The 26,981-nt window shown below is 42.8% G+C and overlaps 1 protein-coding gene and 1 long non-coding RNA gene across 2 annotated transcripts; both read right to left on the bottom strand.

The window, feature by feature from the left end:
- Window positions 1–2,411: 2,411 nt before the first annotated feature.
- LOC117870907 lies at window positions 2,412–6,982 on the bottom strand. The gene is made up of 4 exons (XR_004644066.1): window positions 6,764–6,982; window positions 4,434–4,478; window positions 3,098–3,151; window positions 2,412–2,456 (listed from the first exon to the last, which is right to left on the bottom strand). It is a non-coding gene; the product is annotated as an uncharacterized LOC117870907 (long non-coding RNA).
- Window positions 6,983–18,435: 11,453 nt separating this feature from the next.
- Window positions 18,436–24,967, bottom strand: LOC117870900 (chondroitin proteoglycan 3-like). The gene is made up of 6 exons (XM_034758373.1): window positions 24,928–24,967; window positions 22,547–22,633; window positions 21,998–22,021; window positions 21,432–21,551; window positions 20,778–20,825; window positions 18,436–20,027 (listed from the first exon to the last, which is right to left on the bottom strand). Exons 2-6 carry the CDS (start codon window positions 22,611–22,613, stop codon window positions 20,011–20,013), a joined length of 276 nt encoding a protein of 91 aa, XP_034614264.1. The 5' UTR covers window positions 22,614–22,633; window positions 24,928–24,967; the 3' UTR covers window positions 18,436–20,010.
- Between the last annotated feature and the right edge of the window lie 2,014 nt (window positions 24,968–26,981).

Below are 26,981 nucleotides of genomic sequence, written 5' to 3'. Positions count from 1 at the left end.
CCCAAAAGCAAGCTATTCCGCTGGTTAGGAAAGATAGAAAATGTGGCAAAAGACCACCTTGGCTTAACCAAGAGATCTTGCATGATCTAAAAAATAAAAAGGAGTCATATAAAAAATGGAAACTAGGACAGATTACAAAGGATGAATATAGGCAAACAACACAGGAATGCAGGGGCAAGATTAGAAAGGCAAAGGCACAAAATGAGCTCAAACTAGCTACGGGAATAAAGGGAAACAAGAAGACTTTTTATCAATACATTAGAAGCAAGAGGAAGACCAAAGACAGGGTAGGCCCACTGCTTAGTGAAGAGGGAGAAACAGTAACAGGAAACTTGGAAATGGCAGAGATGCTTAATGACTTCTTTGTTTCGGTCTTCACCGAGAAGTCTGAAGGAATGCCTAACATAGTGAATGCTAATGGGAAGGGGGTAGGTTTTGCAGATAAAATAAAAAAAGAACAAGTTAAAAATCACTTAGAAAAGTTAGATGCCTGCAAGTCACCAGGGCCTGATGAAATGCATCCTAGAATACTCAAGGAGCTAATAGAGGAGGTATCTGAGCCTCTAGCTATTATCTTTGGAAAATCATGGAAGACGGGAGAGATTCCAGAAGACTGGAAAAGGGCAAATATAGTGCCCATCTATAAAAAGGGAAATAAAAACAACCCAGGAAACTACAGATCAGTTAGTTTAACTTCTGTGCCAGGGAAGATAATGGAGCAAGTAATTAAGGAAATCATCTGCAAACACTTGGAAGATGGTAAGGTGATAGGGAACAGCCAGCATGGATTTGTGAAGAACAAATCATGTCAAACCAATCTGATAGCTTTCTTTGATAGGATAACGAGCCTTGTGGATAAGGGTGAAGCTGTGGATGTGGTATACCTAGACTTTAGTAAGGCATTTGATACAGTCTCGCATGATATTCTTATCGATAAACTAGGCAAATACAATTTAGATGGGGCTACTATAAAGTGGGTGCATAACTGGCTGGATAACCGTACTCAGAGAGTTGTTATTAATGGTTCCCAATCCTGCTGGAAAGGCATAACGAGTGGGGTACCGCAGGGATCTGTTTTGGGACCAGCGCTGTTCAATATCTTCATCAACGACTTAGATATTGGCATAGAAAGTACGCTTATTAAGTTTGCGGATGATACCAAACTGGGAGGGATTGCAACTGCTTTGGAGGACAGGGTCATAATTCAAAATGATCTGGACAAATTGGAGAAATGGGCTGAGGTAAACAGGATGAAGTTTAACAAAGACAAATGCAAAGTGCTCCACTTAGGAAGGAAAAATCAGTTTCACACATACAGAATGGGAAGAGACTGTCTAGGAAGGAGTATGGCAGAAAGGGATCTAGGGGTTATAGTGGACCACAAGCTAAATATGAGTCAACAGTGTGATGCTGTTGCAAAAAAAGCAAACATGATTCTGGGATGTATTAACAGGTGTGTTGTGAGCAAGACGCGAGAAGTCATTCTTCCGCTCTACTCTGCTCTGGTTAGGCCTCAGCTGGAGTATTGTGTCCAGTTCTGGGCACCGCATTTTAAAAAAGATGTGGAGAAATTGGAAAGGGTCCAGAGAAGAGCAACAAGAATGATTAAAGGTCTTGAGAACATGACCTATGAAGGAAGGCTGAAAGAATTGGGTTTGTTTAGTTTGGAAGAGAGAAAACTGAGAGGGGACATGATAGCAGTTTTCAGGTATTTAAAAGGGTGTCATAAGGAGGAGGGAGAAAACTTGTTCACCTTAGCCTCTAAGGATAGAACCAGAAGCAATGGGTTTAAACTGCAGCAAGGGAGGTCTAGGTTGGACATTAGGAAAAAGTTCCTAACTGTCAGGGTGGTTAAACACTGGAATAAATTGCCTAGGGAGGTTGTGGAATCTCCATCTCTGGAGATATTTAAGAGTAGGTTAGATAAATGTCTATCAGGGATGGTCTAGACAGTATTGGTCCTGCCATGCGGGCAGGGGACTAGACTCGATGACCTCTCGAGGTCCCTTCCAGTCCTAGAATCTATGAATCTATGAATCTATTAAAGGAATGGACTCACCCTTTGGCTCTGCCGTTGTCTCCTCAATGTAAGAAGTGGTGAAGTCTACAGAAACCAACAGCAGATGGTAAAAATTTTGAGGCACATGTGAGGGAAATGAATCTTTTTTTTTTCTGTTTTTTTCTCAATGGACCGAGTTTGGGAGCACAGAAGTGCAAGAAGATTTCAAATGGTCCTTTTCCTCATGGGGGGATTGGGAGTATTCACTAGTTAATCTTTGTACAGGACTTGTAGTGCTGAATATCGTTAATAGTGGAGTGGTTTAGGGACCGTAAGATACTTCCACGGGACTCAATGACTTTCTGAGGTCTCTAGGAAACTAAATCATCTTGTTTTTCAAAAGGAGACGTACCAACTGTTTCTGCTGTTGCCTCTTCAGTAGAAAATCTGGCGAAATCTAGTGAGATAAAGCAAGAAAGACAGAAAAACGTTAGAAGCATTTGAGGGAAATGACTTGATTACACCATCTTAATCAAACTGTCTTATATCGTAATGGAGTATTAGCAGGGATGAAATTGAAAAAAGGGGAAATGCTGTCTCTGAAAATATTCTGGGGAGGCACGGAGCAAGGTAGGGAGCCTGCCGGCCCCATCCCCCTCCCCCAGTGGTGGTCCCGGGCCATGCGCTGCCACCCCCCTTCCCCCAGCGCCAGCAGGGGGTCCAGGGCTGCCCTCTCCAGCACCTGCAGCACCCCCAGGCAACCTCCCGCCCAAGATTTAGTCAGGGATATATAGTGCAAATTATAGACACATCCCAGGCTGTGAATTTTTGTTTACTGCCCGTGACCTGTCCATGACTTTTACTAAAAATACCCGTGACTAAAACATAGTCTTAGCCATGGATAATACAGTGTATGGAACAATCCTGCATTAGCCATGCTGGGGATTGAGAAGATGTGATCCAATACAATACATCTTTTCCTTATCTAATTTTTAAGATATTGTATTGTACCTCATGGTTGTTTGTGAAAGGCTTAGGAATAAGATGGACACCAATCTGAGCAATTTAGAGGATAAATCAAAGAAAAACAAGGCTCACCATTTGTCTGTGATGTTGTTTCCACTATGTAGGAAGTGGTGAAATCTGGGGACACTAATCATAAGAGATGAGGAAACTCTCAGACATGATTGAAACTGTAGGTCATCTTAGGGCTGGGATCTCATTGAATATCACAATGAAGTCAAAAAAGCCTGAGCCATATTTGGATAGGAGACCTCTGAGGGAGCTCATGAGCAAAGGTTGTAGAATTGAGCTTTCTGTGTTTCAACACTTACCCTCTCCACAAACGGGTTGCCAGGATTCTTTCATTAATGTTTATACAGTGCTTTGAGGACTTTAAGGTGAACATTTTCCAAAGTGGCTGCTGGTTTTGGATATTGGGTTTTAGAAGCCCTGCAGGAGATACCCAAAAATAGAGGTTCCCAAAACAAGTGGCCACTTTTGAGAATTTGGCTGCAATTGTTGTCTGCTGTTCTGTTCAGTGTCTAAAGCTCTTTGGGTGCTATATATAAAATATGATCTGAAAGTGTGGTTTTACTCTGAAAAGTGACTGTGTAAAAATGGCTGTTCCCTATGTATATTCTGAGTTCTACTTGCTGACTTCAGTGACTAACAGCCAGCCAAGTGGTTTTGCTTCTTTTTACTCCTGTTAGCCCTGAAATGTGAACAGGGGTCAGAGAGAGGGAGCTGGATTCCACTCATCAGTAGAATCAATTATCAAGTTTCATTCAGTTGCACCTGGGCAAGCCCACTGAAGATAAAGAAGTTGTCTTAGTTGTCACTCAGGACAATAACTGGCCTGCAGAACCTGTATCAACAGGTGATGGTGCATGATCAAGAAAGAACCCCGCTTGACTGCAAACCCAGGCTGAGAAAAGAACTTTTTAACCTGTAAATGGAGACCATTTGATCTGGAGTCACTAAGACATTGACCATGGAGCCCCAAGGTGCCGTTTATTTACAACCACTTTTCAGAGTAGAAATGCATTTTCAGCATGTTAATTACACAAGATTTTAAAAGAGCTCAGTTAAGGCTCCTAGCACCAGAGCCACATTAGTGGTAGGCATGGGAGGAGGTGCACTGCAAGAGTGAAGGCTGGAGATATTATGCTAGCACTGGGCAGGAGCAGCCCTAATGCCTCCTCGAACACCCTTACCAGTCACACTTCCTAGATCTTGAAAGAGGCTATGGCTAGCCCTTCCTTTAGAGCTATTGTCCCTTTGCACATGAGCACAGAGCTGTGCCTCATCCTACACACTCCTCTGAGCCTATCACTTGTACATAAGGAGTTGTGGATCTGTGCACCCTCCCTGTCCCATTCCAGATCAACCATACCTTATAATGGATTATTAAGGTATTAGAAGGGGGACTCACCAGTAGGACTCGCTGTTGTGTCATCACTGTAAGAAGTGACCATATCTAGGGACAACAACCATACATAATAATTAAACATATTTCATTACACAGTTTGGGGCAATTAATTAATTCCTGTCAATTCTAATCCACACAGCAAGTGGCCTGGCACTGAAAGACCTCAGTGCCCTATTGTGTCTGAAGGACCCACAGTCTGAGAAGTCCTCTGTCCAGAGAGCCATTGATCACTTGAGGGCTTTTTCCTTGTTCCCACAAATGGCTACATGCCCCCATGTCCATGAGATGTTGAGATCTGCAGAATATTTCTGCAGTTGCACCCTGATATCCTGTGGGTTCCCTGCAATAGTGGGAGAAATAATCAGTTTCTATCTGTAGTCTTCCTCACTTAGAAAAGAAAGAGGACTCAGCTACTGATGATGAATAATTCAAAGAGCTTCCCCTCCCCTACTGGCTGGGTTACAGGTGATTGGGGTCTGAGACAGTGGCTGGGGGAATGGAGATTGAAACAGTGTTCTTGGGGCGGAGGCTGTGCTACTGCCAGAGGGCTCTGCCTGCATTGTTTGTTGGATGTGTAATCATTAGAGAATATTGGGATGTAAGCCATATCCAAATATCACAAATTCTTGGATATTATTGCCAAGTGGTCCTTTAGTAATCCTCCTAGGACTTCCTAGCAGAAACAGTCACACAAGAAGAAATGAAGAATTTTTTCATCTGCTAATAGCTGCTTGGCTATTGGTAGCCTCTCACTGGAAAAAAAAAAAATAAGCCAACCATAGAGGAATGGTTCAAAAAAGTATGGGAGGATGTGGTTATGGAAACATTAACACACCAATTACATATCCAGCAAAATAGACAAGAGGGCAGATAGATGTTTAAATATTTGGCTACTTTTTATTCAATACTCAAAAGCCCATTCACCTGCAAAAAACAAAACAAAAAAACCCCCCAGATCTTTTTCTTTCTTTCTTTCATCTACATGGCTAGGATTTGTAAACTTCTTAAAGGTTCCCCAAAAAAAAAAAAAATGTGTTGGATTTTTAGACCATGGGGCCTCACCTCATCTCTTCATATATCCCTGAAGTCTCTTTGAAGGCTACCCTGCTTCCCTCCTTGCTCTCACTGTGACCCCACCATAGAGTTGTAGGAGCAGCTCATATGAACAGGGCTGCAGACTCAGGCCAACAAGCTTGATTTCCCTGCTATCATGGCAGAACTCAGTCTTAAGTGACACCAACTGACAACCCCCCTCAACAAACACACACTCTCAGCAGCAGAGAATCCATCTTATTTTAGGAAATGTAATACACATCAGTCAACATATGTAGGTTGTTATGATTAAACAGCATGTATTTTCTGAAAATGTATGTGATAGAGAATTTAGGGATCATTTTAAAAATGAAGGTAATGAGGGGAAAATTGGAATTAGTTATAGCTAAACTACTGTGTCCCTCCTAGGGAACAGCAAATGGGGCCCTTAAAATAAGAGTTGTGGTCTATTGGCTGAGGCACAAGAATAGCAGTCAGAACACCTGGATTCTATTCCTGAGTTGATCACAAATGGACTATGCCTTAACCCCATTAAACTTCAGTTTACCTCTCTGTATAATAGGGACAATTACTTCCCTACCTTTGTAAATTGCTTTGAAAGCTAGGTTTATAAAGTGCCAGATATTGTTGTTAAGTACTAGTGACTGGCACTTTAAATTAGTGGTTTTGTTACTAAATTTCATAGCCTCCAGAATATGCATTACAAAGAGGGATCTTTCCCTATGTGATCACACAGTCTCAGTCAAGGTCACATATCATTTAATTTGGCCAAGCAGGGCTTAACAGATTCCCTAGATATGCAAAAATAACTTGCCCACAGTTCATACCAAATTATGAGTCAGCAGGAAAGCTACTGTGAAAAAGAGCCTATTATATTGAGCAATACAATAGTTGGGAAACAATATACAAACTGTACACCTTTTTCTGATTCTCTCCATGCCTGTTTCTCCCATTCACTTTCTTTTTGTGTCCTTTCTCTTTTTGTCGGTCTTTCATGTGTCTCTCCCCCCATCTCTCTCTCTTCCTGTGTGTGTGTGTGTCTTTATGCCCTTTATATATTTACACAAACACTTCTTCTCTCTGGATCTCTGTCTTTCCCTATGAATTGTGTATGTGTGTGTATGCACAAGTGCATTTTATATCACTGTCCATTTCTGATTTGGTGGTAGGCTGACACCTATTGAATAGCCAAACATCTGCCTGGGTGAGTGTCTCTATCTGTCTCTCCCTCTGTGTGTCCATCTCTCTACCCCTCTCTGTTTATAAAGCATAAGAGTTACCTGGTATTTCTCTTGGGAAAGCCAGCACCAAAGCTAACAAGGTCGAGGTGAACAGGAACTTCTTCAGCATGGTTAGCAACTTGTGGGAAGTAAAAGCAACAGCAACGGATGAGATCCAAAGACTGCAGCCAGTATGCAGTTGAGGAGATGTTCTGTCTCTACTTAAAACCTCTGGCCTCGGCAGGTAGCATCATTCCTGTTGGTCAGGGCCCCTCCCCTCCCAATATCAGGAAAGAACCTTAGAGGGAAGTTAAGGGTGGGGGGTCAGCGGGGTATGATAATTGCAGCTTGATGGCAGTAGTGTGGGGGAGGGTAACAAAGGATGAGTCAAGGGAGCCATGCTGTTAAGCACCTTACTCAGTTTGCCTGTGGCAGGAGTGGCTCCCGAAACCACATTCCCACATTTTATGTGCACAGCAGGCAGTGGAAATTCCTGTTTTTCTCCTCAGTCACTGGTTTGCAAATGCAAAGTGGATCCAAGTTAAGTTGGGGGGAGGGTCACTCACCTACATCTCCTGCATTATTATCCCCTTAAGAATTTGCATTCCACCTCTGGGAAAAGGAATGGGGGCACTTTCTGAAATGGAGGATTCTTTAGCTCACACAGGAAAAAAACAGAACTGAAGCCCATTAAAGACAGGAATTGGGATATCCTGGGCTGTAGGCTTTTCTGACACTAAGGCCAAAATTTTCAGAAGTGACCATTCATCTTCGATACTTCAATTTTTGGGCACCCCAAAATGACATACCTCAAGTGAGATGCCACTTCTGAAAATTTTGGCCAAACAATTTTAGGCCTAGAACCTGCACTCATTGAATTCAATAGTAAAACTCCTGTTGATTCCACTGGGAACAGGTTATTAAAGTGAAATTCTACTCTTTAAAATTGGCCCCATCTTACTCAGCAGATCTACTCCCTTTGCATATTCAGGGTTTGTCTACACTACAGTGCTGCAGTTGCACTGCTGTAGCACTTAGTGAGGATGCTGCTATGCCGATAGGAGAGCTTCTCCTTCTCGTACTACCACTGGCAGTAGCTAGGTCCACAGGAGAAGCCCCCTCCATTGACATAGTGCTGTCTGTACAGGGAGTTAGGTTAGTATAACTGCATCTCTCAATGTTATACCCACATAAGCTTGTAGTGTAGACCAGGGCTTAGACTCAGAGCAGCTGACTTTAGTGAAAAGAATAAGATTTTTCAGTTAATTGCTCCTGTTCACTCTGCAGAGCCATCACAACTCAAAGAAGGGAGCTGGGCCCAGATCCCCAAAAGTCTTTAGGTGACTCAATCCCATTGATTTCTATGCGAATTAGGAGTCTATATACTTTTGAGGATCTGAGCCCTGGAGCCTATTCCTTCCTGTGCATCAGCTACACTGTAGTTTGCTAAGTTCCTGTGCAAAGTCATAGGCTGTGTCTACAGCGGGGAATTTTACTATGGTTACCATTCTTGCTAATATTGTTTCTAACTTTGACAAAACTTGTATTTCTTGTATGCCTGTTCTCGGGCTAAACCATGCATCCCATATCTGGTGGGTAACCAATGTGTAGACACTTGCAGGACAGTTTGTATCTGTTTTGCAGGAAGCAGAGTGGGAGCACAGAACTTGTTAATCACAGATACAAAAGTCCCACAGTCCTCCTTCAAACTTTGAAAAAGTTCTGTTTGTTTGGGGGCGTCAGACCAAAACTAGGAGGGAAGGGAACATAAGTCAATACTTATTGTGTCCAAACCACTTACAAAATATTGGACTGGTTTAAACATGAAGGAGGGTGTGGAACTATTTAGGGTGCCAGAAAGGGGGTATAAATAGGAATGAATGGGTTGAATGTGAAAGAAGGGGAACATGTAAGTCCATTTCCTAATAGTGTGGATCTTTTACACTGCGATCTAATCTCCCAAGGAGAGTGGTGAACACTTGAATGGTTTTGATCTGGTCAGGTAAGAATGTTGAAGAACAGGCTGTAATGAATAAAAGTTGCCCATGTGTATTATAAAGATTCTATGCTGCAGTGAATAATTTTGAAGAAACAAAAGCTTAATTAACTTAAGATTTATAGTTATAATGATCCACTTTACAGGTGTGCTCATTTCATTATTAGAATTTATTTTATTTAAACTGAGAGAGTTACAAAAAAGGCATGTAGAGACACTGACACGAAGAACATCGAGTAAGACCATTTTCATTTAAGTTCACAATATAGAACAAAACGTATGATACTCTATGAAATGATCTGTCCAGTCCAAGCCCAATTCCATGTTTGAAACTGACCAAAGGTGGATCCCAGCAGTCCTGGATTTACCTAGTTTCAGAAGAGGACAGTAACCAATTCCAGATCTTGGTGACTGTAACCAAGGAGTAACAACCAGTAGCTGCAGGGGAGGGAGACAAAGAAAGAGACACAGCGAGAGGTGGGGGGTCTCATAAAATATTTCCATTTTCACTTTGCTTTCACTCAGCTGTGTGTTTTGTTATGGCATCCTGGATGTTCTCTGATCACATGGATGCTATGTCCAGTACACTCTTGCATATACTTGAAGTTTTGTCATCATATTTGGTTTCAGTGCTCTATGCATGTATAGGGGGTGAGATTTTTACTTCTTGCCCTTAGTTATAGTGGACTGAGAAAAATAGTTTTTTCTGCCTAGAACAATACAAAGATTCATTCATCATTGCATTATCACTCCAGTCTCACTTTCTCTTGGGGAATCTTCTTAAGTGGTGAATTAGTGGTCTGATCCACGAGCCCTTACTAATGTGAGTAGCCCTATTGAAGTCAATGCAGTTACTCATATGGTTAAGAATTGCAGGATTGGGTTCTATGGTTGCAATCATCTTTAGATCCATCTTAAGTATAAACTCAAAGGGTGGCAAATCAGGGTTTCAATACAGATAGGAAGCCACCATCTCCCTGCTCAGATGACACTTAGACACAGGACGTGGTTTTGAATCAGTTGTTTACTCCATGAAATGATTGTTGATAATAACACTTTGCATCTCTCTAGTGTCTTTCTTCAGAGGATGCAAGAACATTACAAACATTTATTAAGTTTCCCAACACCCTTTATGATGTCACTGTAATATAGTCGTTCTGTAGATGGGCTGAATTGAGACATGGTGCAGTGTTGCCAACCCCAAACGTTCAAAAATTATGAGTCAGACTCACTACAAACCATGAGATTGGCTTTAAAATCATGGGATTATGTAAAAATAATAGATGTGGTGTACTTTTTATCTGCCTTCGGCTTTTTGAGTCTGTAGGGTGCACTGGAGTCACACTTTGACGCTTTCTTCACAGCCACTAGAAACTTACTCTACAGGGCTAGAAACTTACTTTTTCTTTAAGAATGAAGGCTGAAATCATCACATATCCACTTGACTCCAGGAGTTGGGACTTTAAGGAAAGTAAGAATTATTATGAGACTCATGACAAAACCATGAGAGTTGGCAACACTGATACCCAGCAGTTCAGAGGCAAAGCTGGGAATAGGAAAATATGTTGGATTTGATTGCGTTTTGCTCTGTGGTGTATATGGTGTCCAGGGAAGATCCTTTCTGTATTCCAGGGCAGGTCTTTGGGGCAACTGAAAACAAGCCTGCCTCCACATAATTTACACAGGGTTTTACAATGGGCCCAGAGTATACCTGTACATTTCTGGTCCAGTCCAGTTGTGCTCAGCATAGGGGCAGGACGGCTGGGGGTGGGATGCAGGAGTTTCAGCAGCAAAGCTGCCTTAGTGCCATTTGTTCATTCCTCTGACCCTGGCACCAGCCTCAGCATAAGTAAGACTTGATCTACTGGGAAAATTAGTTGTGTTAGAAAAAGTTTTAATTGACACATTGTAATTAATAAGCTAACGTGCTAAGTGGTGATTAAAACTGTGCTAATTAAAACATGTTAGATGCTAACACATATTAAGCAAACACTTTTGTCTTAAACAGTTTAAACAGTGCCATAGTGAGGAAGCAAGCCTGCACCACGCCTGGTCTACACCTAAAAAATTGGAACAACCTAGCTACGGTCACTCTGGGCTGTGAAAAATTTCACTCAAACTATCAGCCAAGCCAGTCATCTGGGAGGATCTTTCTTTATTCAAACCAATTTGCCCAACCCTTCTGAAAACCTGTAGATGGATGAACCACAAACAACTAACAAAGAGCTCCAGCAGGAATTGATACTCCTGGAGGGTAACAGATACCATTCTCACGGAGCATAACATCACAGCTGCAGAGGCCTGAGAGAAAAGGAGCCATCTGAAGAGCAGACAGTTGAGATGGGGAATTAATGGTTACTTTGTGGGCACTTTACATCAGCAGAAAATAAGCCCAACATAAGGGGCCTCCCCCACACGTGGATTGCCACTCCCTCATTCCAGTCCTAGACAGTCTCTGCCCATCCCCCTGCAAGGGAGAGTGCTGGGGCAGGCCACAGGAGGGGCATTTTACAGTCTGGCTAATAATCTGTAATGTAGGTTTCAGAGTAGCAGCCGTGTTAGTCTGTATCCGCAAAAAGAAGAACAGGAGTACTTGTGGCACCTTAGAGACTAACAAATTTATTAGAGCATAAGCTTTCGTGGACTACAGCCCACTTCTTCGGATGCATATAGAATGGAACATATATTGAGGAGATATTTATACACACATACAGAGAGCATAAACAGGTGGGAGTTGTCTTACCAACTCTGAGAGGCCAATTAATTAAGAGAAAAAAAACTTTTGAAGTGATAATCAAGCTAGCCCAGTACAGACAGTTTGATAAGAAGTGTGAGAATACTTACAAGGGGAGATAGATTCAATGTTTGTAATGGCTCAGCCATTCCCAGTCCTTATTCAAACCAGAGTTGATTGTGTCTAGTTTGCATATCATTTCTAGCTCAGCAGTCTCTCGTTGGAGTCTGTTTTTGAAGTTTTTCTGTTGTAATATAGCCACCCGCAGGTCTGTCACTGAATGACCAGACAGGTTAAAGTGTTCTCCCACCGGTTTTTGAGTACTTTGATTCCTGATGTCAGATTTGTGTCCATTAATTCTTTTGCGTAGAGACTGTCCAGTTTGGCCAATGTACATGGCAGAGGGGCATTGCTGGCACATGATGGCATATATCACATTGGTAGATGTGCAGGTGAATGAGCCCCTGATGGTATGGCTGATGTGATTAGGTCCTATGATGATGTCACTTGAATAGATATGTGGACAGAGTTGGCATCGAGGTTTGTTACAAGGATAGGTTCCTGGGTTAGTGGTTTTGTTCAGTGATGTGTGGTTGCTGGTGAGTATTTGCTTTAGGTTGGGGGGTTGTCTGTAAGCGAGGACAGGTCTGTCTCCCAAGATCTGTGAGAGTAAAGGATCATCTTTCAGGATAGGTTGTAGATCTCTGATGATGCGCTGGAGAGGTTTTAGTTGGGGGCTGAAGGTGACAGCTAGTGGTGTTCTGTTATTTTCTTTGTTGGGCCTGTCTTGTAGGAGGTGACTTCTGGATACTCGTCTGGCTCTGTCAATCTGTTTTTTCACTTCAGCAGGTGGGTATTGTAGTTCTAAGAATGCTTGATAGAGATCTTGTAATCTGTAATGTATTTATCCTCACAACACCACCCCTGCAAGGTGGGGAAGTGCTATGTTTTTTTACAGATGGGGAACTGAGGCCCAGACCCTCAAAGGCATTTAGACTTCCATTTCACTGGCCGTTAGGAGCCTAAATATCTTTGGTTGGGTCTGGGCCTCAGTGACTTGCCCAAAGTCACACAGCAAGTTTGTGGCAACCTGGGTCTTCCAAGTCCCAAGCTAACACCCTAACCACTGGGCCATGCTTCCTGTCTTTAGCCTTAGGCCTGCTCTAACCAGTGCCAGGAGGCAACCCAAACCCCCCAGCAGCCCCAGGACATGAGGGAAGCAAGCTGCCCCTTCAGCTGTCTTGCCAAGCTCAGCATCAGCACAGAGATGAATTGAAAGGAGTGGGGGGGTTTTAGGTGAGGAGTGCCTATGTGCCAGGCCCAGTGCCAATGTGAACATTGCAAATAACCCTACTGCACGGTAGCCCAGGATAGGAAGATCCTAGTGGTCTCAGCAGAATTAAGAAGACAGTATAATACATGACAATTGAACTGGGGAGGGGGGAATAGGAGCACAGGAGTAGGGTGGATCTGTAGACAAGAAGGGAAAATGGGGAGTGGAGAAAAAACAAAATCAACCTTCATTGCCTCTTTCCACTAATTTATTCAGAATCAGTATCACTGGAATTCTCTGTAACAACAATACAGAAGAGTTAAACCCCTGGTTATAATAATATATGGAGATATACCTATCTCATAGAACTGGAAGGGACCTGAAGCGTCATTGAGTCCAGCCCCCTGCCTTCATTAGCAGGACCAAGTACTGATTTTTGCTCTGTATCCCTAAGGGCCCCCTCAAGGATTCAACTCACAACTGTGGGTTTAGTAGGACAATGCTCAAACCACTGAGCTATCCCTCTTCCAAGCTACAGTTACACCTATAAATAAGGCTATGTCTACACTACTGCTTATGTCAGTATAACTTATGTCACTCAAAGGTGTGAATATTCTACCCCCCTGAGTGACCTATGTTACACTGACATAAGCATCAGTGGGTATAGCGCTATGTCAGTGTAGCTTATTTCACTCACGGGGGTGGAATTTTAAGCCGACGGGAGAGCTCAGTTCTGTCAGCATAGAGCATCTTCACCAGACTCAAGGCAGCGGCGGAGCTGTATTGGTACAGCTACGCCTCTGCAGCGCTGTGTGTGTAGACATGGCCCAATAGGAAACAGCTGAGATATCATGCAGGAGACATGCACAGCTGAGACATTTGTTATACCTAACCACCTAATATCCTGCTTCCCATGTAATCAATGGGAGTCTTGTGTTCAATGTGTGTGTTCACGTGTGCAGGCATACACCTTTGCCCTCCACTGGATGGAATCAAAACAATACAACTGTATGTCATTGGCCTTATTCTGCAGATGACACAAAACTTGGGGCAGTGGTAGATAATGAAAAGGACAGGTCACTGAGACGGAGTGATCTAGATCACTTGGTAAGCTGGGCTGAAGCAAACAATATGTGTTTTAACATGGCTAAATGTAAATGTATACACCTAGAAACAAAGAATGTGGACGATATCATCCCCCATGAGCATTCCTGGAGGCTGGACTAGAGACTACTTTATGCATGTCAGACCCCTGTCTTTGCATGAATGTCCTGAGCCCTGATTTTCCCCACCCCTTTCTATTTCCAGTTCTTACTGTCCCTTGAGGATTGCCATTTCTACTGGAGGTTATGGTGGTTCAGTGATTTGGATCAATGTTAATTAGGGATAAATCCACCCAAAGGGAGAATTGGAACCTCGATCTTCAGAATTGTGTGAATCTACTGCTGTTAAATCTCATGCTGGGCAGCTGGAAATGTGCCTGTCAGATCAGCATCACCACAAGTAACATCACTGTTATACCCACTATGCTCAAGTGAAAAGATGAATAAACTCACCTGCAGGGTGACACCTAATCAATGGGTGTGATGGCATCGGGCTACCTTCTGTTGGAGCAGCCAGAAGCACAGCCAGCAGAGCGAGAGGATCAGCACCTTCTTTGGCATGGTTGGTAGGGACAGGTGTCAGGAGAGGAAGAGAAGCAAGGACTGTAGTGTCTGAATGAGTGAAGCTTGAACCATAGTTAAATAAACTCCCATACAGCTCAGATGCTCAGCAGAGGGAGAAGTATTGTGGCACTTTGAAGTTTTGCATAAGGGGACACACCTGACACTAGGGAGTAACTGCCGTGCCTGATCCATGATGTTACCGATGGTCAAAGTTACCCTGAGGCTGTTCTGTCTCAACTGCATCCTGAATCCTTTCTGAGACTGAGGCCCAGTCTACTAAACATTTAGGTCATCATTGATATAGTCCTGAGGGGAGTGAAAAATCCACACACCTGAGCACCGTAGTTATGCTGACCTAAATCCTAGCATAGATGCAGCTAGGTCAATGGACCTAGTGCTTCCATTGATACAGCTACTGTCGCTCAAGGAGGTGGTGTTTCTACAGTGACCATGTCTACACATACAGCGCTGCAGTGGCACTGCTATACCGATACGGATGCACCACTACAGCACGTGTGGTGTAACTTATGTTGCTCAGGGGGGGTGGAATATTCACACCCCTGAGCGACATAAGTTTTGCCGACATAAGTGGAGGTGTTGACATAGCCAGTGATGGGAAAAAGTCCTCTTGTTGCGGTAGGCTGCGGCTATGTCTACACTACCACGTATGTTGATATAACTTATGTCACTCCAGGGTATGATTATTCCACCCCCTTGAGCGACATAAGTTACACCGACATAAGCACCGGTGTGAAGTTATTCTAGATTTACCTTAGTGTAAATGAGTACAGAATTTGGCCCAAAGTTCTCTTACTCATGCAGCCCAGATCTTAAACACTAGGCCTGGTGATGAGAAGTTATGGGGATGAGGGGCAGTGGTGCCAATTCAGATATTTCTTGAGGGGTGGGGCAAATTATAGTCCTTGCCCCCAGCAGGGACCCCATTCTGATTCCCCCCACCAAAAAAAAAAATTGAATGGCATTGTAACCCTGTGCCATTGGTGAGGGGCATTTGTTTCAGTCAGTGTGGGACCTTGGAGCCATGAATTAAAAAGTGAGCAAACCAGAGTTTCCAGCTGTAATGAGAAACTGACAAGCTGACCTCATCCTGCTTGACTGGTTCTGTTACATAGCTGTTAATGGCCCCAGGGAGAAGACACTGGGAGAAAGGAGAGGAAATTTTGTTCCTCTTGCAGTGAAAAGGGATGGGAATGGAGAATTGTGCCAGCACTACAGGGTAGATTCTCACTAAACTGATGTATGTCTGCCCAGCATGGCTATGGCTGGGCTACCTGAGATAGCTTGAATCCAGCTAGTGCAGGTACAAATAGCAGTGAAGACAGTGCAGTGAAGGCTTCAGAGTGGGCTAGTATGAGTATGTACCCAGGGTATAGCATGCTTATACTACCTGTGCTGAAGCCTGCACTGCACTGTCTTCACAGCTCTTCGTACCTGCACTAGTTGGATTCAGGCAGGCTCAGGTAGGCTATCTCATGCACAGCTTTTGCTGTGTAGTTATGTCCTAATCACTCTCCTGAACTTACACTCCAGCTGCCCTCTCTGCCTGCTGAATGCCTCGCTTCAATCCTCCTATTGCCCTTGCTGGTGCCCTGGGGTCACCCTCTTTGTATTGCTCCGTCTCCCTGCTAATGGCTCCATATTATCCCATGTTGCCATGTCCCCCTGCTGACTGGCGGTGTTACACTCCAGTTGCCCTCTCCCATTTGCTGACTGCCTGGTGTTGTGTGCTTCTCTCACTGTGTCACATTGTCTCATTGGGTAAGTCCCATTTTTCATGAGCTACATCCTCTTTCTTAAAGCAAGCAGGAATGCTATAAAGGCTGAAATAAAAGGAGGGTAAATAACAGAATCCATGAGCCTTGTGATGTACTTCCTTCTCCACAAACCCAGAAAGATCAGGCAGATTGAGGTTGCTTCTCTTAGCCCCACAAACTATTACTTCTATTTATATAGACTTGGTAATTGTAACTTATGGATGGATTCCTCACCCCATCCTATTCTTATCCCCTGTCTGTCTGCAGGTCTGGAGAGAAAAGCACCCCATTGCCCCATTTCTCCCCCAATTACAAGTTCTTGCCCTGCAAATCATAAGGTTGGTCATGTTTCTGGGGTAGAAAGAAGTGTCATCTCTAAGAATGAAAGAACTAAAATGAACTTTTGTTAGCTGCTGGTGCCACTCTGTGGGCCTTACCTGCATCACATTTCATGCAGCTTCACAAAACTTGTTCACCTCCTGTGTTGCTGTTTGAATGTCTTATCCCCCAATAACCACGAATTAAAACAGGCAAGGCAATGGTGAAAGGAGTTTAGAAAGGGATCTTACTGACAGCAAATAGCTTCAATGCTTGAGTCCCGGTGCACATGTGGTGCCCAGCACAAGGCTTTTCCTTGTGTTATCCTTTGGACATTTTTCCAATATTATTTACTAAGGCAAATGGATTTGCTGAAGAGTGAAATGGTGGCAAAGGAGAGAAAGTTCAAAGGAGAGATTGCGGAGCTAGATATCCGGGGGTTAGATTAGATGACCCCTGCAGTCCCTTCTAATACTGTGAGCTTCTGAGTTTGGAGCTGAAATCTACCAGTTATTCAGGGTTTGTCTGACCTACAGCAAAGGCTCACCAGAGCAGTGACAGAGGTTGACTCTTGTTCCCTAACAATCGTGCAGTACATTTATAAGGGACACCGAGTTTTTAATATTCATAGATATGCAATTTTGTTAAGATCGCATTAAAATTAATGCATTTTCGCCACAGATACAAACAGCTACTGTCCATGACCATGGCTTGAAAATGAAAAATGAAAGAACAAAAGTAAAGCCTTCCTGAGAGAGCCGTGTGTGTGTGTGTGTGTGTGTGTGTGTGTGTGTGAGAGAGAGAGAGAGAGAGACAGAGACAGAGTCAGAATTGCTGCCTCTCTCTGCAGACAGTAGAGTATTATTGGAAAGTTGCCATTACCAAACCTCGTAGAAGAAGAGAAAAAGAAATAGACAATTTAAACTGAAATTGGACTAATTTGAATTTAGTATTTTGAAAAAGGTAAAGAACTTGAATGCCAGGTATTATTGAAAGATTAATGGAGAATTCTTCTTCAGCTGTGTGAATGTTTCAGAATGTACAATCTGAGTGCTGGGAATTAGGCCATGATTTCTTATGGTATCATTTAATGTCTTAGTGTCTGTGCTTTGTTATTTTAAATTATGATTTACCATTTAAGCTCCACTTGACAAACACTGGGCCTGATCCTGTACCATTAAAGCCAATAATCGTTTACCAATGGGAACAGGATCCAGGCTGTGAAGCAGCTTGTCCATTGCTATGATAAAATAAGAATTGGGAATCCAGAACTAATTCCCCAGTTGAATATATCATGGAGATGTGTTTTATTAGGCTGATTGGTGTAAGACCTATGGGTAGGAGTTCAATAAAAAAGGACATTAAAAAGTTTCAGGACCGTGTTTAATTTTTAAAAATAGATTCATAGATTCATAGAATCTGTAGATTCATAGAATTTAAGGCCAGAAGGGGTCCTTAGATGATCAAGTCTGACTTCCTGTATAACACAGGCCATTAAATTTCACCTAGTGACCAGTTTTCATTGAAGTATATAAATAAAAACCATTTGAAAGGCAGGAAATGTGGACTCAAAGTTCCACAAACATCTTTAGTGCTGACTTTGGATCAACTCCAGTGGTGATATTGGTATAACGTGTATTACATATGAGCCTAAAGCTAAGGCCTGGTCTAGTTCTCATTGAAGTCAATGACATAATTTCCATGGTCTCCAGTGCTGATGGATCAAGCCTATAAGCAGGACAGGGCTGGGGCCATGTGTTAGAGGGGACAGACAGATGACTTCAGCCCTGCAGGAAGCCCAGACCAGAAGTAGGGCAGTAGGTGGGATATCCTATCTCCTAGAACTGGAAGGGACCTTGAAAGGTCATCAAGTCCAGCCCCCTGCCTTCACTAGCAGGACCAAGTACTGATTTTGCCCCAGATCCCTAGGTGGCCCCCTCAAGGATTGAGCTCACAACCCTGGGTTTAGCAGGCTAATGCTCAAACCACTGAGCTATCCCTCCTCCCATCTAATAAGACCTGGGGCTTGGCCAGCGTCACAGTCAGAGTACAGGCTCATCTGTTCACTCCTGGCACTCTGTCCCAGGGAGACTGTCTTCCCCTGTGGGCCTAGGCAGTGCAGAAAGGAAACCACCTGAATTGAATAGTTGAAGAGACAAGAATCAGATCGAGATGAGAGGAGGAGAGTAGATTGGGACAAGGTGCCTGTGGCGTGGCCGGGGGACAGACGGACATTCTGAGACTGGATACTGGTGGGAAGCAAGAAACTGAGACTGGGAGAGAAAGGGGGAGAGAACTGTGTGACCCTGCAGTTGTAGAGGGTTTTGGGAGCTCAGGATGTGGAAGGAAGGCAGGACAAGTTCCCAGCACTAGAAGTTAATGGGCTGGAGAGACTGTCTTATGAAAGAAGGATAAAAAGCAATTTTAGGTTGGCCATCTGGAAAAGCTTCCTGATGGTGAGATGTATTAGGCTGTGGAATGGACTCTCAAGGCAAGTAGATCAAAAAAATTGTTCGCCAATCATTAATAGGGTTGACTAGCATCACATGTACATCACTTATGTCCCAACTATGGGCTTTATTTATTGTTAGATTGTAATATGCAGTACTGTTGCTAGTGTGTAAGATCATGAAGTGAAAGAATTAAAAAAAACATCATGTAGGCAAGGAGAGGATGTGATCTGCTGCTGCAATAGAGAGCCACACTATCAGCATTTTAATGTCATCATTTTTTATGTACAGTGATCGTTATATTAGCAAGGGATAGATCTTAGTTGAGAGAATGGCAGAATGTTCACCTGCTTGGAGAATTCTCAGAGGTCACAGTTTAATTATTGCACATCACCTCTCAATAGATCCCTCCAATTCATCACAGCTTGGATGATAGTCATATTTTGAAAAGTGACTGTATAAATGGCATTGTGGGGCTCCATGCATATAATCTTTCTGGGACTCCAGATCAAATTAATAAAAATAAAAATGTTGTTTTTTCTACCTGCTGACTCTAAACTCAGCTTGAGCTCCAAGAATCAAGCAGGGTTCTTTTTTTCCCATACATCAACACCAATAGTAAAAGCACTCCAGGCCAAATTCTGCCCTCAGTAACACTTGTGCAGTCCCATTCCCATCAATGGCTTTGCACAGGTGTAACCAGACTTCAGTAAATAATTCTGTGGATGATGCAGAAGAAGGCATAGACTCCAGCTTCTTCTCTCTGAACTGTGATGGCTCTTCAGGATGAACACACAAAAAACATATTTTAGTCACTAAAGTCAGTCACTCTGAGTTTGATACATGCACACAGCAGAGCTACTGAATGAAAAGTAACCATTTTTACAGTCACTTTTCAGAATATAATGCACCCTAAATACTTTATTAAGAGAATAATCACAAATGTTAGAAATTTAACAAACTCAACAGCACTCTTGCTAATGCTCTACACACTCATTTCTCAAGGGTGATGTTGTGCTTCTCATTTTGAGTCTTGAATTTTCCTTCAATGCAGCTGATGATGTAAAGGGAGTGGGTGGGACGTTTCATCCATCTCAATCTATTTCATATGCTAAAAGGAGAGAAAGGGTATGATGCATGGGTAAAAATTGAATTGAATTCTTTGGTCTGGAGCCAGCATGCCTTCACCATCCGAAACAGAGACAGATTGGATAGAGACCTACAAAATGGAACCCCAACACTTAACATCTTTCTTATTGGGATTTTATAAGTTATGGATGTTATGGGGACCACCCAGATGCTACAAGGGCCTTATAAAAATGGGCTACCAATCCACAACAAGCTGCAGGATGGAAAAAGGTACAGAGCCGATGCAGTCAGTGATCTAGACCATGTGTCCTGGTGTCAAGAAATCCCAGGCTGAGCAGACACATAACTATTGACCTCAGAGAAGGAGAGCATCTGGGATGTGGTAGCCTGCATTGCCTTATGAATGATTAATACGAAGAGACCAAAACTGGAACCATTTATCCAGATCCCATCCTGAATGTCAATGGTTCAGATATAATAAAACCTTAATCCAAACAGACCTGGGTTTTGCAAAACACATCTCAGAGTGACAAGGTTTGGCAAAACACCATTGGTTGTTCTCACCTCCAGCAATTAAATCCCTGGCTTCATAAGCCAGGAGGAGATGGGAACACCTCAGTGACAATTCATCCTGGATTCTTTAGCCCTCAAGGCCACCTCTGATTAAGACAGAAGAGAGGAGTCAAATGGTGCATGCAGAAATGGCAGGACTGTGATCTTTTTGGAGGAGAAGAGGAATGACAACAGAATAGACAGAGCAGAATCCACTTACAGGGCTCAGATCCACTTCCACTGCTTTCCTCGGGGAGGCTGGATTGACCTACAATGAACAAAAATCAGAGGCTTAATCCTGGAAACTCTGCATGGTTAGAATAATTAAGTGCTTTGAGATCTACTGATGAAAAGTGTTACATCAGAGCTAGGCATTAGCATTATTATTTTAGTAAGAACTAAACCTGCAGTGGTGTAACCCTCTGGTCAGTGAGTGTTATATGTCTCTTTCTCAGCCCGACCCACAGAGAATGTGAGTCTGCTTGCGCTCTGAGCTAGAGAGCCTGTCTTTTTAGATCAATCTGTAATGACTCGTGTTTAGCTGTGGAGGCCCCTGGTTCAATACCTGGTGTTGGCCCAGATGACACTCATTACAGTGGGGAGTCCCTTTAATCCATGGATATAAGGATAGATCATATACAGCTGAGGAGAGCATTTATATGGCACTGGACCCAGCCTGTCCTTTCCTGAGGGCCAAATCAGGGAGCTGCTTAGGTTGTGGGTGAATAGGATGCTAAAATTCAGTGCATTGTGGAGGATTCCGGTGCAAGGAGCGGACTAGGGGCTTCTTTCACCTTGTCAGTCTCTCTTGGCAGATAAGTAGAGAAATGTAAAAGCAGTAACAAAGTAACAGAAAGAAACAGAATTAACTTACCCATAGATTGCCCATTGGGCTCCCAGCCTAGCTCTCCACTGACTTGTCCACTAGATTCACCACTTGCTTCTCCGCTAAGCTCCCCACTTGCTTGCCCAGATTCAAAGGCACCAGATTCCTCTTGGAGAAACAAAAGAGAATAATATATAAATATGTATCACAGTTAGGTAACAAGTCTCCCTCAGTAATGTTATCCTTATGCTTTGGGCTCTAGTCCCATGGGATCAGGGAATGAAATGTACACAGTGTATGATGCTCTCATTTGCTTCCATTTTTTGCTTCCCTTCCAATCCCAGCCCATCCTTGGGATTCAGAGGGGGTGATAGTTTTTCTCACTAGGATGTGGAGAAATCCTTTGGGAAACTGAAAGGCAAGGATATTAGGGAGCCATGAGAGTAAGTATTAGTGACATCCAGCAAGGTCCAAGCTCCTGTGTGATAAATGGGGATCGTCCCGAACCTGCACCCCAGCTGCTACAGGGCCTGCAGTGCTTTATTATAATTAGGCTGATTGCTTAGGAGGTAATTCAAATGGACCAGAATATAGTAAAGGATGGATACACTCACCAGATTTGTCCCCACTTAGCTCCTCTGTAAAAAAAAATGAGAAATTTATCAGAAAAGAACTTGTCAGGCTCAGAAATGTTCCCACATATTCAGGGCTCATTTCCTGTCCTGATCACATGGATCTGAGTGTGTGTACAGGTCAAACACAAGGAGAAGGTTACTGAGGTTAACCAGAATGTGCAGGAAACAGAACAGTCCTAGACATGTTTGGAGACTTGCCAAAGACGAGGTTTAAATGCCAGTAATTTAAACCAGCAGCTCATTCCATAAGAAATCAAAACAAAAATTGTCATACACCAAAATCTTGATGTGGAAACAGCCCATATTTAGGGGAACAGGGACTATCTGTGCCTTTTTATCTGATTCTTATACAGCAATGAGCACATTGTCAAAGGGGTAACAGATAATAACAATATTGAAATAACTGGATTTACTGGATAAGAAGCACAGAAGAGAGGATTGTGAGAGCCTTAAGATGGAGAAAGAAAGAGAATGGCTCAAATCCATCCCTGTGTGACTCCAGGGATGTTCATAATGTGTTCAGGTTACCTTGTGCTTGTATGAGAAGAGGCATAAGCAAAACAAGCAGCGCTGGGAGGATCAAGATCTTCGGCATAGTTGATATCTTGTGTGAAGCTTGAGTGTCAGGTGAAGAAGAAAAATGAAGGTTTCAGTGTCCAGCTGAAAGGAGCTAGGGGTATATGTAAAGTAAATCCCCAGTCCTGCCCTCTCCACAATCTATCTGAGAACAAGAGGTTCAGGTTACACACATGTAGGATAATAAAAATTAAGAATTAGAGTTAGCTTAAGTTTAGTTAAGGAAATATATATGTGTTGTAAAGAAAGGCCTTGAAAATAATGAGTTATAAGGTCAAAAGGAATGAAGTAGGGAAAATGTCCAGACATGCAAATATCATAGAATCATAGAAGTGTAGGATTGGAAGGGACCTCAATAGGTCATCTAGTCCAGTCCCCTGCAATCAAGACAGGAGTAATAGGCATTTCCCACATCTAACTCCTGTGATCTGGTTCCAGGCATATTATCAGGAACACTGTTCTGTTTCTTTCCCAATAAGCAGACTTTGTTACAGTTTATCCCAGGAATTGCCTTCCCAGGAAATGTTGAAGATTGCTAGGGATCATGAATATTGATTTTTCTGCTAATGGACAGAATTCATTCTCACAGGGCAAGTTGTGAAATGTCACAAACTCCCATCTCTGCAGAATTAACCCTGCCCTATATTAGACAACTTTACCCCGTCCCCTGATAACCTGTCTGTAAAGCAGCCTGTAGGAACAATGCACCCAATTCCCAAAAGAAAGGGTCTAAAATTTTCCATATTAAGAGATTTCAGATACTTGTCTAACATTTTACTAGTTACCTTTCTCAAGTCACTAAAATGTCTGTTTTAGGCTGTGCCTGCTGAACAAGGTCACTCCATCCTGCTTGCATTCTTTTAATTATCTTGTTCAACCCTCACAGAGCTAGTACTATGTGGATAATATGTCAAGGGAGGCAGCACTTATCAGGAAAGGCTAAGAGAGTAGGTAAAAGGGCAGAGAGAAACCCTGAGACAGAACCATCAGGAATCAGAGCCACTGAACTGAGACCAAGGAAAAAGCCAGGACAATCTAAGCAGTCAGAGGAATCCAGACAAAAGGAGACGGGTGAGAAGCAAAAGAGAGAGAAGTTCCTAGAATACTATAACACCAGCTTTGACCAGCCTATTTAATTTTAATAACTATTTATTTTGATTTCTAATATACAACGTTTTTTTAGAGATTTTACAAATTCATGAATTAATCTTAACACCCAGGTGAGCATTATTATTTGCATTTTACAGATGGGAAAACTGAGACAAACAACAGAGGTGAAGTGACTTGCCATATTCAACTAGGAAGCCTATGGCAAAGCCAAGAACAGAGCCCAAGTTTCCTGATCCCAAGGTCTGTGATTTAACCATATGGCCATTTCCCCTTCTCAAATGTTTCTCAAATAGGCAACCTATTTTTTCTTCGCTAAGTTTTTTCCTATTTTCTTCTATTTATACCCTCATTGATCACTTACACAGTTCCTCCCCTCCTTGGCATTTCAACCCTTATTATTCAGTCTTCTTCAGAAAGGTGACTTCCAAGTCTTCTCTAAAGTTTTATAATTAAGAAAGCCTGGACAGCCTAGCTTTAACACTTCAGAAAAAGGGATTGCCATATATCTCATCAGAGAGGAAAATGTCCTGAGTCAGAGGCTTTATATGTTTGTGTGTATGTGTGTGGGCGTGCATGTATGGGTGAGAGAGAGAGAGATTTTGTTTGCCAACTGCTGAAGGGCCAGAGATTCCATTATCCTGATGTGGAGCCTAAGAAGCCATGGTCCGCGAAGCAAGCTGTACCTGAGAATCACCAGACTGATGAATTAAAGACTTGATCAGCTGATCTGTCCACAACATCCAAAATGAAACCAGAGCTGAGCACGGAACCGAAAGAACCCGCTAAACACCTGCCCATCTGTCATCCATTGATTTTTGTCTGCCAGCAACCATCAACACCCAGATATTTCTGGACAGAACCTAAGAAACACTAAGTAGAAACCAAACACTGACAACTGAAAGCCACAAATTCAGCTAACAGTCCCACACATGCAGTAATATCTTCCCTCTGTTGAGAATGAGGGAGAGATTAAACTTCTCAGCTGAAGATGTCTAAAACATTGTAATGGGCTGTGTGCCAAAGCCACATGCCAGCAGACAGGATATGGGAGCTCTGTATGCCAGTTTCGCAGTAACCAACCAAGATGATACCTTAAATCTTTTTAATTCACAATTCCTTATTTCAGTCAAAAGATTATCCCCCCTTCAGTTTTAGTGAGCTACACACACACACACACACACACACACACACACACACCTCTCTGCACCACTGTTCATAGTTACCTTTCGGAAGATTGACCTCTCCACTGAAGATCCTTCTGCAGCAACCTGACACCTGGTTATCTGCTTACATGGCTGTCTGGCTTATAGTCAGCGATGATTTCTAATTGGTTTGAAAATTGTTTCTTATCTCCAGATTTGCATATATGCAATTTACTCTGGAGCTGCCCATTTCTGAACTGGTGAGTTTATGTGGCTGGTATTGCAGGAGCTAGCAATGAGATTTCCCAGTACATAGTTCTACTGATTGTTACTTCTGGTTTCTGCTGTTTTATTGGACAAATGACATAAAACCCCATATAGTTTTAGAATCGATAGATTCATGGCCTTCTCTTGCTTCTAATGAAGGGACTAATTAATTTAGACTGGAGATTTAATTTGTTAGTGTAAGGTTATTTGAGATCCGTAGGTTAAAGACAGGTATTACTAAAGAGACAACCTCAAATTGAAATCTAGTCAATTTATTATATATATTGTCATTAGTCATTTCAGGTTCTTCAGCTGTCTGCGAGGCCTCCTGCCAATTCTTATGCTTGTACAACTACATTTCCCTAATTTAAAAAAAAATGTTTCTCTCCTCTGTTGCTGTGTGAAGTTATACCAGGGATGATTTTGGCCCAGTGCATGTATCTGCAGTGTGCAAAATGAAGTAGTGAGCATGCTATGCTCAGTACAAAAAATTAATATCTTTGCCTTGTCGGTACTATTTTTTTCCAGTTTCACTACTATTTCCCTTAAGGGCAGCTGCCAACATGACAAGCTTGAGCTGTTTTTTAATAAAATTCTTATTGTTTACAATAGGTTAATCAGAAATCAATACAGTGCATTGAAAACAACAACATAAATGCAAATAGAGATAAATGCCCAAATACAGGGGCCCAATCCTGCATGTGCTTCTCATGCCGAACTTGCACTCTAGGACTAGGGCCCATAAATTTTAGCCTACACAGAGGAGGTGGAAGCCCCACAGTTCAGAACTGGTAGAACATAGGACATCTTTTATTGGACCAACTTCTGTTGGTAAGAGAGACAAGCTTTCTTGTAATTTAATTAGGAATGTAATTTAAGAACAAACACTAACATAATAATAAGTAAAATTAAATACATAAGAGACTGACCCTGATGGAGCTCAGTTCAGGCTGAGGACAGTGATTTCACTGAAGCTGCAGAGGTTGGATGATTAACACAAAGTAAAGCGTTGCAGTAAGTTAGAAGGACCAGGATGAGAGACTTACCTGGACAAACAGTAAGGAACAATTCAGGTTGAACTACGGGTAGCCTAAAGAATGAGATCCTAACCCCTCCCATCAGAGCCACCTAACCCTTTCCAAAGTTTGGAGAGGGGTTAGAAATTCAGAACCAGATCAGAAGTTGGCAGCTGGCTTTCATCTATAATTGTGGCAACTGGAATAGCTATTGCGGAATAGCTTATTCCACAATAGCTATTGTGACAAAATCAGGCTGGATAGCTGTAAGAGAGTGGTGGAAGGTGGTATAGCCTTGGAATGATAAAGGCCCTTTTCTGTATAAATTGAGAAGGGTCAACTAGGGACATGTGAGTCCAGTTAGGGGCTGCCTGAGACATTTAAAAATCCCTCCTCTGGTGAGGGAGGAGGAGGAGGAGAGAGAAGCTGCTGCAGGGCTAGTGGCAGCAGAGAGAGAGAGAGAGGCTTCTCCCGGCTGGGTGAGAGGCTGATCTCCTCCCTACAGGGGAAACAACCAAACTGACTGCCTGTTTAGGGGAAGGACTGGCACTGCAGGGCCAATAACAGGGCAACACCCAACAGACAGGGGGCATGAAAAAGTATCCCCCTTTTATTTTGTGTTAGTGAATTTCTTTCTTTCGTTTAGTGAAGGAGCACTCCTTGAGCCTGCCCGGAGGCTAGGGTGACCAGACAGCAAATGTGAAAAACCGGGACGGGAGTGGGGGGTAATAGGAGCCTATATAAGAAAAAGACCCCAAAATCAGGACTGTCCCTATAAAATTGGGACACCTGGTCACCCTACCGGAGGCCTACCTTGAAAATAGTGCTAAATAAACACAGAGTGGGAAGACA

Source organism: Trachemys scripta, chromosome 1, assembly GCF_013100865.1.
Source record: "Trachemys scripta elegans isolate TJP31775 chromosome 1, CAS_Tse_1.0, whole genome shotgun sequence".
Classification (NCBI taxonomy): Eukaryota; Metazoa; Chordata; order Testudines; family Emydidae; genus Trachemys; species Trachemys scripta.
The sequence above is the reverse complement of the archived record's forward strand: the minus strand, read 5'-3'. Positions and strand labels throughout refer to the sequence as shown.